The sequence below is a fragment of the Medicago sativa genome, chromosome 5 (assembly GCF_051527215.1).
Source record: "Medicago sativa cultivar Bolivia chromosome 5, Bolivia_mono, whole genome shotgun sequence".
NCBI classification, from domain to species: Eukaryota; Viridiplantae; Streptophyta; class Magnoliopsida; order Fabales; family Fabaceae; genus Medicago; species Medicago sativa.
Window position 1 is genome coordinate 65,586,379 of NC_140753.1, and position 13,672 is coordinate 65,600,050.

General features: G+C 33.1%; 2 protein-coding genes across 2 annotated transcripts; both read left to right on the forward strand.

Moving 5' to 3' along the window:
• The first annotated feature begins 3,001 nt into the window (after nucleotides 1-3,001).
• On the forward strand, nucleotides 3,002-7,230 carry LOC146924074 (large ribosomal subunit protein eL33w-like). The gene is made up of 5 exons (XM_085709110.1): nucleotides 3,002-3,129; nucleotides 3,271-3,306; nucleotides 3,941-4,169; nucleotides 4,265-4,307; nucleotides 6,994-7,230. Exons 1-4 carry the CDS (start codon nucleotides 3,023-3,025, stop codon nucleotides 4,304-4,306), a joined length of 414 nt encoding a protein of 137 aa, XP_085565236.1. The 5' UTR covers nucleotides 3,002-3,022; the 3' UTR covers nucleotide 4,307; nucleotides 6,994-7,230.
• Nucleotides 7,231-10,349: 3,119 nt separating this feature from the next.
• LOC146924075 (uncharacterized) lies at nucleotides 10,350-11,428 on the forward strand. Its single transcript, XM_085711824.1, has 2 exons — nucleotides 10,350-10,934; nucleotides 11,387-11,428. The coding sequence occupies exons 1-2, from the start codon at nucleotides 10,350-10,352 to the stop codon at nucleotides 11,426-11,428; spliced, it is 627 nt and encodes a 208-aa protein (XP_085567950.1).
• Nucleotides 11,429-13,672: the final 2,244 nt, after the last annotated feature.

Below are 13,672 nucleotides of genomic sequence, written 5' to 3' on the forward strand. Positions count from 1 at the left end.
TAAAAACTCATGTAACATAATAATTAATAATTTTTTTCTAGTTTAAAAAATAAAAGAGATTTATTAATCGTAAAGTTACTGAAATATAAATGTGGAGCTAATAACATGTCTTATATGAGTGACCCCTCCTATTTAGAGAGCTGTTGTAAAGGCTTGGCCGAATGTTAAACAAAATATATTATGCGAAACACCATCAGATTTTGGAAAGACGCTTGGATCCCTAGGCATGTTAATCTTGAAGATCAATTTGGTACTATTGTCCTCCCATTGAAATTAACTATCCTATAGCATTTTATAACAATAATATGAGATGGAATTGGTATATATAGAATTTTGAGACATTCCAATGTATATATGAAACAAGTTATTGATCTTGTTTTGGTACTATTGTCCTCCCATTGAAATTAACTATCCTATAGCATTTTATAACAATAATATGTGATGGAATTGGTATATATAGAATTTTGAGACATTCCTATGTATATATGAAAAAGTTATTGATCTTGTTCAACCTCATTCTCCTAACAGCTCAGATTTGCTCCATTAGAATCAAGCTTCTACTGAGGAATTCTCTATAAAAGTTGCATATGAGATGCTATGTGATAGAACTAATAATGAAGATAGTATGAATTCCCTCTTTGACAAAATTTAGAAATGTAAGGGACCAATTGAAATTGGAGATACTTTGTGGAAAACTATTCATGGAAGACTTCTCACAAGTTAAGAAAGAGTCATAATGTGGCCGACTTCTGATATTCAGTGGGATAGATGCATGGAAGCCCCGAAATCAATATATGCATATTCTAAAAGACTGCGAGGATACTTTGGTCCAGGGTCATAAAACAACAAGAACTTTCATACATCACCTTGGAGTAAGTTCTTTAGTCTCAAGGCATTTTGCTTGGATTTAATGAAACTTGATGTGCAAGGACGTCAATATTCTACATTAGGATTTGTCTATCTTCTTTGAAATTACAGTATAGGCTGTTTGGAAGAACATGAACATGCTCATATTTTTTTCATCGATCAAATATGGGAGTGAAGCTGTAGAATCTGGTAAACAAATATTATGGTTGAATTGCATTAGACAACCTAAGGCATCTAGAGGAATCAACAACGCTAGTAAGAAGAATAGTTTGATTCATCCTCCTCCTGGACGTCTCAAACTCAATGTCGACGAATCTAAATTTTGAATTGCAGCGCGGTCTCTCGAAATTCCAAGGGATTCAATGGCCAACACAGAGATATATGACAACGATTTGCAAGCCATGACCACAACCTAGCACAAACTAACTTCAATTTTCTACACTCCTTTTGAATTGAACCTGAAATCAAAAGTAAGCAATACAATACATTAGATACAGTCATAGTTATTTATTAAAATTCAAAGGACTTTATACAAATACGGTAATAACCTTTCAATCCAATGCTGCACCCTTGATTAGTAAACAATGACCCGTGATGATTCTGGTGCCGTCTACCGTGAGAGAGCAAGATAGGTCATGCACCGTAAGAGAGGTAACTTTACTTGTTTTTTTTTTGGAGGGATAACTTTACTAATTTTGGCATGTTGTTGTACTACTTCTACCTATTGTAGGAGATAATATGTTTTATAGTAATACTTTTAATAATTTATTTACATATTTGTAGGTATCAATATCGGAAATTCATATTAATTAATTTAATATCCCTATCCTCTTTGGTAGTTTACTATAATATTTGTTGAATATTACCGATTTTGTCATTTTTATTATATTATGTGTTAAATAATTTAATCATGGTAGGAAAAATAATTTACTGTAATTACTATGAATTATAATTAAAAAAAATTACCATATTTAATCACAGTAACGAAAAATCAATGTCTTATATATTAACCATCAAATAAAAATAAAGTCCAAACAATTAAAAAGGTGTTGTTATTTGAAAAAAATATGTATTATTTGTAAATCTCAGCCATTCAAAATTTTTTAACTACATCCAATGGTTGACATCCATTTTACAAACAAAAAATAAAAAAGTTTAAGTCTCCTACGGTAGGAGACCTATAGAGGTCTCCCACCGTAGCCTTTGCCGATGAGTCTTCTATTGTACAAACAAGAACAAATACCAATGTATCTTTTTTTTTTTTGACAATGACATCCAATGTATCTTAAAAAAAAATACCAAGTTTGTTGTATTGTTGTTCTCACAATAGTGTGTATTCTCCATCTTTGTTGTCAAGGAAATCTACCAGCAAGATCAAAATAGATGTGACAAGCGCTTCAACGTAATTAATCTCAATTCATTCAACATATTCTAATAGTGGAATTGAATTGGTTAAATTGATTGTTTAATCCGAAGGAGAGAGGAAACTTCTAATTTATTTTCATAAAAGAGTTCAAAGTATGAAACTTAAACGTTTGGTGGTGTTAAATTTATAATTTGGTCAGGTGGTGAACAAGCTCGAACAAAAAATGAATCGTTTGAGATAATCGAATTTGATTTTTCGGATGAAACGATTCTTTATTAAGTTATACTTACTTTTCAGTCAAACTCTATATTATTAAACCATGTAAATATAAAATATTTTGTTTTGATCCTGGATGTATTGTTTTAATCCTTGTAAATTCATTCATATGAAATTTGTCCTTATAATATCTGTTGTAGTCCTTATAAAAACCTTTTTAGTCCTTATTTTGAAGGAGTAAAATAAATCAATTATTCTACATGTTACAAAGACCAAATCTAATATGAATCAAGTTTATATGACTAAAATAAAAATAAAAAAGCAAAAACACAAAAAATTAAAACGCAACAAATTTTAGAAGAATTAAAACAAAAAATATATTTTTTATAGAGACTAAAACCAAAACGAGTATAATATTTTCATTAAAATCCTAAAGAAACGTGTTTGTGTTAGTAAAAGCAAAAAACAACAAAAGAGAGGAAATGTAAGAAAAGCCCAATGGATTGGGCTTGAAACCAAAACCCTAACTGGCCCACTCGGTTTAACCAAGTGTATAAGAACCCTAGAACCAAAATGAATCTGTGCTGCTTCCGCCGAACGAACACTAACAGAGACAGAGGCAGCTTCTTCATCTTCACACCAATCAAAATGGTTAAAGGACGACAAGGAGAACGTATCAGGTTTCTCTTCTTACCCTTCGATCTATTTCGTTTAACACGAATTTGAGCTAGTTTTCATGATTAAAATTGTAATTTGTATAGTTAATCATATTTAATGAGTATTTACTAATGTTGTTATTTTGATTTTGTGTTTGTAATCAGGCTTTACGTCAGGGGTACAGTTCTTGGATACAAGAGGTAAATGTTTTTCTTCTCGATTTATTTTTCAGTTTTTGCTGTATTTGATGTATTCTTGGGTTTTCTTAAGTTAATGAAATCTAATATCTTAAGCTAATTAAATCTAATTTGTTTGGGTTTGTAATTATATAGAAATATGTAATGTATGATTTGTTTAGCTGAGCTTTATTTGTGCTAAGAAATGTTTAATGTTGTTTTAGCTGGATATGTTGTTCTTTGAATTTTGTAGTTTATGTAAGTTTTTAAAGTTTTCTGAAGTAAACCCAGCTTTTAATTTGTGTTTGTGATTGATAAATTTAAAAACCAAGACTCAATTTGGTCCTTCACAATATTTGCGGGCCCAATGTATCCTCGATAAAATATAATACCCAAACCAAACTAGTCCCAGCATTATCACAGTACAGGCAATCAATCCGCTTGTGATAATGAGTCTAGGACTAAATGATTACTGTAAGATTTGGGTATTATTTTTTGTATGGAACTAGATTAAGCAGTCGCAACATTACGAGAGACCAAATATATAATTTTTCTTCCGTCGTACATAATGTGTCTTCACCCTAGTAGTTCTTGATTTTGATGTTGATCTGGGTTGCTGGTGATTATTTGTGCTAAGAAATTGGTAATGTTGTTATAGGTCCAAGGTAAATCAATACCCAAACACCTCTCTTGTTCAGATCGAGGGGGTAAACACCAAGGAGGAGGTTGCATGGTATGCTGGGAAGAAATTGGCATACATTTACAAGGCCAAGGTGAAGAAGGATGGAAGCCACTATCGCTGCATTTGGGGTAAGGTTACCAGGCCTCATGGTAACAGTGGCATTGTCCGCGCAAAGTTCAAGTCTAACCTACCACCAAAATCAATGGTAATTCTTTAAGACATTTAAATGGTTTTTTTCTTTTCATTTTCACCAACTGTTTTATGGTTTCTGAAAGTTTTGGTGTTGATTTATTTGTGCAGGGAGCCAGGGTTAGAGTATTTATGTATCCAAGCAATATATAAGGTAATTTTACCATTTTATTAATGGTTGTTAACTTTATGTATAGATTATTGATTGTTGAATGTTGAATTAATATGCTTTTGTGAACACTTGGTTTAAGATTTTGAGGGCCATTATTATGATTCAATTGTTGACAACCCAAATAATTATATTATTAATTTTGTTATGTTAGATACTTAGTACCGATTCCACTGAATCAACTTGAAGTTATAAGTTCTCCCATTTCTGCTTCTCTAGAATTGTCTTGTACAGTTTGTTTTTTTATCCATGGGTGTCTTAGTTTGTCTCTGCATTGTGCTATTTTCATGGTGTATTTTAGTGGGTGTATTAATCTTAATGCTGTGTTTTTATTTCTTAATGTCTCAACTGCTTGTTTGTATTGTTGGCTTTTTCTTTGTTGAATACGGTAATCCCTATTTAAACTTAATTGTGTTGGGATGTTTGCTATCCTTTCCACCCAATCCACTTCCTTACTCGAAAGCTGGAAAACAAACTGCACACAGATCATCTTGTGAACCAAGTTTTATAGTTTCTAAGATTTTATGTGTGCGGATAGTAACTATAAAGCCTTTCTGCTTGAACTTTCTCCTCTATGTATGGAGATGTGTTCCAATAAAACTGGCTTACAAATTTATCTAGTTCTGGCCATAGTAGTCAATAGCGGCCGATAGCGGCGCTATAGCGGCCGCGCGTAGCGTAGCGGCGACAAACCGCTACGCTAATTGTCATAGCGGTGCGGTATGAGATAGCGGCGCTATAGCGGCCGCTTCAGCTGCTATAGCGGAGCAGATAGCGGCCGCTTCAGCCGCTATTTGATTTTAGTTGAAAATTTTCAAATTGACACTATTTTTAAAACATTTTGTATGGTTTTCAAATTTCTAAATTTATTTTAGGGCATTTTGGGGATTTTTAAAACCAAATTGACTCTGTTCTACGGTTTCTCTGTTCTTTTTTCTTCCTCTATTTTATGATTTCTCTGTTTTTTTTTATTTGTTCCTCTCTTTTGATTTTTGGCATTTTGATTTTATGAATGTCTCAAGAGATTTGAGTGTTATTATTAATTTTATATTAAATATAAGTTTTTTTAGAAATATGTAAGTTTGTTTATATTTTATAACATTATTCATGTAATTTGTTAAAAAAATAATCAAATATCGGTGACCACTATTTGTCATACCACTATACGCTAACCCGCTATCCCCCTTTTGAGGTTGGCCTCTACACACCACTATCCGAGATTGACTACTATGTTGAATTTTGATTAAGACTTTCGATACTATGTTGAAGACTTTAAAGCTTTCATAAGATTTGGGTGTTTATTTATGAACGTGTCATGAGATTTGAATGTTATATTTAATTTTATATTATATATATGTTTGTTTATAATTTATAGTATTATTTACGTAATTTGTCAAAAAAAGTTATCAAATAGCGGTCATAGCGCTATGCGCTATCCCGCTATAGCATTTTTGGGGTCGGCCGCTACGCGCCGCAATCCGCAATTGACTACTATGGTTCTGGCAGACTATAGTTCTGCTGTTCTGCATGAATTGTTCTGCATGACCTTTCTCATTTAATTGAAATAGTCTTTGTATTGTGTCCATGTTTTTTATTTCAATTTAATAGATGAAAATTGATTATCTATTAAATTGCACTTAGTTCTTCTTTGTAACAGATGAAAATTGATTATCTATTAAATTGCACTTAGTTCTTCTTGGTAACATTTGTTTTTCTGTCAAAAGAAAATCGCACTTAGTTCTTCTTGGTAACATTTGTTTTAACAAAAATTGTTTCTAGGATTTTATCTGTGCGTATATCAAGTGAAAAACCTTTCTGCTTGAGACGTCTCTTGTATCTAAGGAGATGGAGATGTGCTCCAATGTAATTGGCTTACATTCTTATTTGGTTCTGCTTGAGCCTTTAACCTTATATCCTCTGTTTTCTCTCCTTATTTCTGTTCTATAAAAATCAAAACTGATTGTTTGATCTCTTTCTGGAGATCAAAATACTGCACTTAGTTCTTCTTGGTAACATTGTTTAACAAAAATTGTTTCCAGGATTTTATCTGTGCATATAGCAAGTGTAAAACCTCTCTGCTTGAGGCTTCTCTTTTATTCATGGAGATGTTCTCCAATGTGACTGGCTTACATTCCTGAAAAATTAATTTATAATGTTATGTAAAAGCTCTGCTTACTTTTTATTGTGATTATACTTCTTTTGCACATAGAAAGATAGATGGTGTGATTGGTTCTTGCTTTGACACCTCATTTGGTAAATTGGTTAGCTTAATCTTGTTGTTTGCTTGTTGGTTCTTAATTAAAGTATATACTGATTCCTTACATTGGGATTATAGGTTTTAGATCATTTCTTGTTAGTTGGTGCCTGCTTTAAATTTTTTAGGCACTCGACATTTTGTTTGGTAGTATCTGTCTTTTTCATGGGAGCATCTTAAGACTAATTGACAGTATTGCACACGTTAACTGGCCAAGTGAATTGTTTCTTTAATGTACCAATTTATGATCATTAGGGCACTTTATAATAACTGAAAATGAAATACTATCATCCTCTTTATTCTAGAAATTGCTTGCTTAATCTTTGCATTTTGCTACAATGCCATAGAATCATTCTCTTATTCTAATTGACCTTGAAGCTGCATTCCTAATCTTTGAATTTTGGTTCGTCTTTGCAGATTTTCGTTGGTACCTACAGCCAGCAGTTGGATAGGTCATTGAAGTTTTTATTCATCCTGTTTTGGTTGTCTTTGCATTTTGGTCTTTTTTTGTAGCTCTGAACAGAAGATTTCCTTTTTCTAGGATGTTGAATTCGAATGTTTTTATTTGTCGTGTTTTGTTGAGTATGAGTACTAATTTCATTCGCACTATTTGTTTAGTCCAAATCTTAAATGGAGCTCCTCTTAATTTTGTTCTTTTGTGTTTACGTAAAATTAGATTAAAACAAGTAACTATTGAAATCCAATTACCTATAATTATTCAACTCAAAAGTAATTTTCAAGGTTAATCCTCATTATTTATGCTTGATTTTTTTGAACCGGCCCTCAGATGAAATTAAATCAGACCCATTACATATACGGGTGATGCACATCATGATTCATGATGAATCTTTTTGCTATAACAACCAATTTCCATTTCCTTCAACATTGTTTAAAGATTTGAATGTGTTTTCTTAGATATCTCAAGGCCTCGTTGGAAGAAAATTATAGGTGTCATGAGTGTGATTATCACTTGAGACTATTTTGTTTTGGAAAAATCGAATAAATTTACTTGTTTTTTAAATAAAAAATTTAGAAACTTGTCATGATCGTGAAGATGTGGAGTTCTCTTAACTTTGTCTATGATACAACACTTTCATGAATCATGCGCTCTTTGTTCCTACATAAAAGTTGTTGATTACTGAGCAATATGTTTTTTTGAATAGCAGAGACGTGGCTATTGCTTAATAAGAAATCGAAATTTCATTTCTGTCTCTATTTTAAGGATTGTGTTAGGAAATCAAAGATATGTTGAGGCTCAATTATGAAAACATAGCTTTAGATTCGCATTTGTTATTCGTGCTGGAAAAAGCAATCTTTAATCAAATGAGGACACTCCAATGTCCCATGAACTTTATGTGAATGATAAGACACAATATTTGGGTTGACAAATTTTTTGGACTTCATGACCAAATCAAACTGTGCATGCATGTTCGCAACAACTTACAATTTATGCAACCTTTATTGACATGTTCGCAACCCTCAACTTTTTATTTTTCATTTAATGAATAAGGTGGAGTAATATAATCACTTATTTAGAGATTCCGTTTGATATAATATAATAATATTGGGTTATGCGTGATTGCCTGATTGGAGATGCAATAGTATTGCATACTTATATATAAGTCAAAAACTTCTGGTGGTTATTAAATAGTTAATTGTCTCTCCCAACTAAATAGATTAGTTTATTGTTCGTAAACCCAACATTAACCAACTATTAGTAAAATAATTGTTAGATTAACATTTACTCTATCATTCGGATTTAAATTTAGAAATTTTAACTCCTTATCTGTTAACTCAAATCAATTGAGTTATATAATCTCTACTAACATTAACACTTTACATTTCGAGAATCAAATGAGGCAAAAAGAAAATAAAGGATATGCCTAACTTCGAGACAGCAAGTTACAAAGTCAAGATTAACCTGAAGTTTAGTTTGTTAGGCAAGATAAAGTCAACGAACGGTAAGGTAAACGCACATTCACATATTAGGAATTTTTTGGTACTAGGGAGACGCCACCAAGTAATTTTTTTTCTTCTAAAAAATAAATGAGCACATAACCAAAGAAATTTCTAGACAATATATTCAGTAGGTTCCTAAATTTTACCTTTGAAGTCAAATGACACTCTATAGTTAAACTTTTTATATGAAAATTGTTTTTTCTTGATTGTCTTTTAAAAATACGGGAGTTTAACGTTTCAACTAGCTCACGATTTTCCTTTCTTTTTCTTAGGCAAACCAGCTCACATGTTACCACTACTATATTTTTAAAGAATGTTACTACCACTATTAAATATTGATATATACTATTAATTCATTGATGCCATAATAACCGAGTTTTTTGTTCACTATATACATATTAAGAAAATATGTTAAGTGAAAAAGAGAGAAAAATGATTTTAAGTAATATTTTTTACAAATGACTTAGTTATCTTAAAATAGAAGGAGTATTAAATAGTGATAATATTTATAGTTTGACATATCAATCACAAAGGTTAAGTGCAAAGTGAGCATTTGGTCTCAATTTCCATGTGATGTTAATGCATATTAAGGAAGCAATGTGATTCTCAACGCTAAGTCCTTGTCTAGAATACTTATAGTTGTCTGCAATGCATATCACGTCCAAATGGAAAGAATTCATCCCCACACATGCATATGTTTGGACATGACGTCTATTTTTGGTTCAAGTAAAAAAATTAACTTATATTATTATTAAAAAAAAAAATTAGAGTACAATTGGATGGTAAATGAAAGTTATTATTACAAGGAGCACGTTGATAGACACATTTTCGAAAGCATGAGTGCTACCATTAACTTGTCGTTTAAAAAATTGTTCTAGCCAGATAAAATGGTTCTACAATCTTCTATGATATAATCTTATTCGGTTCTATTAATATTGACAATTAGCATATCACCTGCAACTTATTTGCAATTTAGTTCAAATATGACATCTAAAAAGCCCTATTGCAATAATCCATTGTAGCACATGAAATAGATCATAATACTTTGTGTGAGTTTGGATTTGAAAGGGAGGGTAGATGTGGACTTATTTTTTATTTTTATTTTTCAAAATTAAATACACTATAGATTGGTTTCAAAAATGAAAAAGTGTGAGTGGAGTATTTTACAAGTAGTGTTAGAAACACTCTATTTTAAATATCCTCTCTAATATTTACTCTTTTATTGAGCAAGATCAATGTAAAGTTTACACATTAGAAATAGAACTCACGTAAAATGGTAAAATCTACATTGATTTCACCCAATAACCTAATAAAAGAGTGAATGTTAGAGAGTGTGTTCAAAATAGAGTGTTTTCTCATTTTATAATAATTTATCATATTGTTATCTTTTTTTTTTTTTTAAATATCATGTAAATTTATTTAGCTCTTCTAAAATCTCCCGTCTAAAACTCTCTGAAATCTAACTAAAAAAAATGATACTCCACAGACTTGAGACCTATGAGTTAAAATCCTCAAATAAGTTTTCTTTTTTGTTGGTGAAATCAGTTATTTAGATATTCTATTTAGATATTCTATTTGATCATTATTATAATGAAGAGTATCGCATACCGGGTGATTGGAATGGGCTTTGGAGTTTGCAGATTCCACAAAGAATAAAAATATTTTTGTGGAGAATTGTTAGGGGCTGTTTTCCAACACGTGATAGGCTTCAAAGGCGAGGAGTTCAATGTACAGATGCGTGCCCTTTTTGCGAAAATCATTACGAAAACGAATGGCATCTTTTTGTAGGTTGTGGCAAGGCGAAAGAAGTTTGGATGACAGCTGGGCTGTGGGATGGTTTGAGCCATTTTATGGCCAACGCGGTGGATTTTGCATCTTTTTTCTTCGATATCATTCAGAACTGGCAGCAACACAATGTCCTTGATTTTGTCATGATGTTGTGGTGTATATGGAAGAGAAGGAACGAAAAAGTATGGGAGGATGCAGAAAAAGATGTCTGTTATTCTGTTCAGCTAGCCAGGGACTACTTGCAGCAATGGCGAGAGGTGAGGAGGAGGATTGCTGATCCACATATGAACAGCAGAAACAGAAATGATTCATGGCTGCCACCAAGTGTCGGAGAGGTAAAATGTAATGTTGATGCAGCTCTTTTTAAAGAAAATCATTGTTTTGGTGTTGGTATGTGTATTCGTGATTATAGAGGCCACTTTGTAAAAGCGAAGACAGCTTGGTTTGATGGTGTACCTACTCCAATGGAAGCGGAAGCATGGGGACTCAAGGAGGCTATTCTTTGGCTTGGTGAAATGGGGATGTCAAATGTGTCAATTGAACTAGATTGCAAACTAGTGACCGAAGGCATTTTAGATAAATCCACAAACCAATCGGAGTTCGGCCAAATTGTAAGCGATTGTAGAATGCTCCTTTCCAACTATCCAAACTTTAAGATAAGTTTAGTTAAGAGACAAGCTAATTATGTTGCTCATCATTTAGCACGAGCATCAAAATTATATGCTAGTCACCATATCTTTGATTATATTCCATCTTGTATCTCTCATATTTTGAGGAATGAAATAATATAACTTTGTTACTGTCAAAAAAAAAAGTTTACTAAATAATTGATATATAATATCAAATACATAAGTTATTCAATAAATATATAAAAAAAATGAATATTTGTTATAATAGTATTAATTTGATGAAATATAAAACCAAGAAACAGTTATCGATTACTGGTCAAAATGGTTTGGCAGCATCCAATAAAAATTCAAAATAAACTTAGTTGGGGACCCATAGTTTCAAAATCAGTATTTTTATGCATGAAACGAATTTTATTTTCTACCCTGACTAACAGGTTGCTGCACAAGCACTAATTGCGCCACTCGGACCCCTTTAATTTGTTTGTAGATAAAACAAACAAGGCGGCGTTTGGACCGGCTTTACCACCCCATTTGCGCCAAATGCGATTCCCTTCTTTGTTTGCTTACCAAATTTCTAATTTAAAATTCCATTCTCATTTTTTTTTTTGACTCATCTCATCCTCACACTTCAAATTATACCTTATTGACAAAAATTTAAAACAGATTTTTCTATTATGCGTAATGCGTGAATTTGCACACGTTAAAAAATTCAAAATAGTAAATTTATATTGAAACATGTATATTTTATATTAAATATTACATTCGTCCAAAAATATACGTCATTTTAAAAATTTCATCCAAATTAGAATTCTTCATTGCAATTTTACTTAGAAATTTTGACTCATATTCTGAATTTTGTTTGCACATTTTGGGTTACTAGGAACGATCTACTGCTTGCGATTTCATTATAAATTCATCTTCCTTTAATTGTATTTTCTTTGTTTCATATTTACTTCTTTGCTATTTAAAAATCGTTCTCTAGCAAGCTTTGAGATACCTATCTTTCTTATATCTTTTTTTTTTTTTTTGGTTACAAAGCTAACAAAAAGAAAACAAAACAGAGACAAAAAAGGGAAAAGAAAAGCCTAAGCTCTAGGGAAGAAAGTTCCCATAGCGTCGCTTCTAATCAAAGGAAGGAGATCGGTCGGAGGAGTAGCATGAGAAGTGAATTCTTCATTGGAATTGGCCCCAAGCTTTGCCATGAAGTCGGCACATTGATTTCCTTCACGGAGGCAATGATGAATGGTGTAGCTTCTTGAACACAAGAGGTCTTTTATGTCTTGTATTAAAACTGCATAGACATGAAGATTTGAGGCATGACCAGTGATTAGGCTTATAGAGAGCAAGGAGTCCGAGTAGCACACCAATTCTTCTATTCCCATTTCCACAGCTAAAACAAGACCACGGTGAATTGCGGTGAGCTCGGCTAACAAAATATCAGTTGAATTTGGGACAAATCCAGAGAACCCCGAGAGATAAAATCCTGCAGAATTTCGAACAAGCCCACCAAATCCAGCTCTAATAGGCACACCTAAACAGCTTCCATCCACATTGAGCACATGACAGCTGAAATTTTCGTTATTCCAGCGAACCATGCGACTTTGGTGGCTGACAGTAGTCGTTTGAAAGCTGTCATCAATGGAATCAGCCGTGTCATGAATGAGAAAGCTCAGCCGAGGGAGAGCCCACGTTTCATGGCTTAAGCACATCAAGTTCCGGTGTCTCCACGTCCACCAGAGGCCGGCAAGAAAGGTTGAAGGGTGACCACCATTTGCGTTATTTTTTATCCAGCTGTGCGCGGCGCTATCCGAGAAAAACTCCTGATTTGTAAAACCGAGAGTAAGCCAGATGCTGGAGGAGAACCGGCAGTCCCTCAGGCAGTGCAAAACAGTTTCCTCTTGTTCTCCACATCTCGAGCAAGCAGCGGTTGGTGCCATATGACGATGATGAAGTAAAGATAAAGTGGGGATGGCATTATGACATGCGAGCCAAACAAGCAGCTTGAATTTCTCAGGAACCTTCAGCTTCCAAATCCAAGACCAAGATAAATGAGGTGTAGTATTTGGAGAGGAATCCGAATTGTTAAGAAGCCAGGAGTACCCACTTTTAGTGGTGTAGACACCATTTTTGTTGTGACTCCAAATGAAAGCGTCTTCCACTGTTTCATTGAAATTCATGTGGGTGTTGTTTACAAATTCAGCTATTATAGGAGGAAGAGTTGTATAGAGAGCCTGAGTATGTTGACCATTGAAGGTGAAAACTTCTTTAACTGAAAGGTGGATGTCATGAATGTCTATTACGGGAACAAGCGATCCAATAAAACCATGAGTGCTCCAATTGTGGAACCAGAAAGAGGAGGAACCTGAGCCCGCGCGCCAACGGTAACCAGAGTGAAAAATGTCTTTGGCTTTGATAATAGATGACCAAGCAGGGGAGCTGCTGCTGTTGGAGGTGGCATGAAGAAAATTCTTCCCTGTTATATACTTATTTGAGAGGAGGTTAACCCACAATTTGTTAGTTGATTGAACCATGTCCCAAACAAGTTTCCCAAGTAGACATGTATTGACTTCTCTTGCTGTGCGAACTCCCAATCCTCCAATATTCTTCGGACTGGTGACCTTTTTCCAATTCACTAAATGAATTCCCTTATTATTAGTTCCTTTCCAAATGAAATTCCGAGTCGTCTGATCAATACTATCACAAATATTTTGGGGAAGCCA

What these genes read in the sequence shown, in the direction of transcription:
- LOC146924074 (XM_085709110.1), top strand. Translation starts at nt 3,023, where the DNA reads ATGAATCTGTGCTGCTTCCGCCGAACGAACACTAACAGAGACAGAGGC. An exon ending in CGACAAGGAGAACGTATCAG is followed by an intron (nt 3,130 to 3,270) that starts GTTTCTCTTCTT and finishes GTTTGTAATCAG; the next exon opens with GCTTTACGTCAGGGGTACAG. An exon ending in ACAGTTCTTGGATACAAGAG is followed by an intron (nt 3,307 to 3,940) that starts GTAAATGTTTTT and finishes ATGTTGTTATAG; the next exon opens with GTCCAAGGTAAATCAATACC.
- LOC146924075 (XM_085711824.1), top strand. Translation starts at nt 10,350, where the DNA reads ATGACAGCTGGGCTGTGGGATGGTTTGAGCCATTTTATGGCCAACGCG. An exon ending in AATCGGAGTTCGGCCAAATT is followed by an intron (nt 10,935 to 11,386) that starts GTAAGCGATTGT and finishes CCTGACTAACAG; the next exon opens with GTTGCTGCACAAGCACTAAT.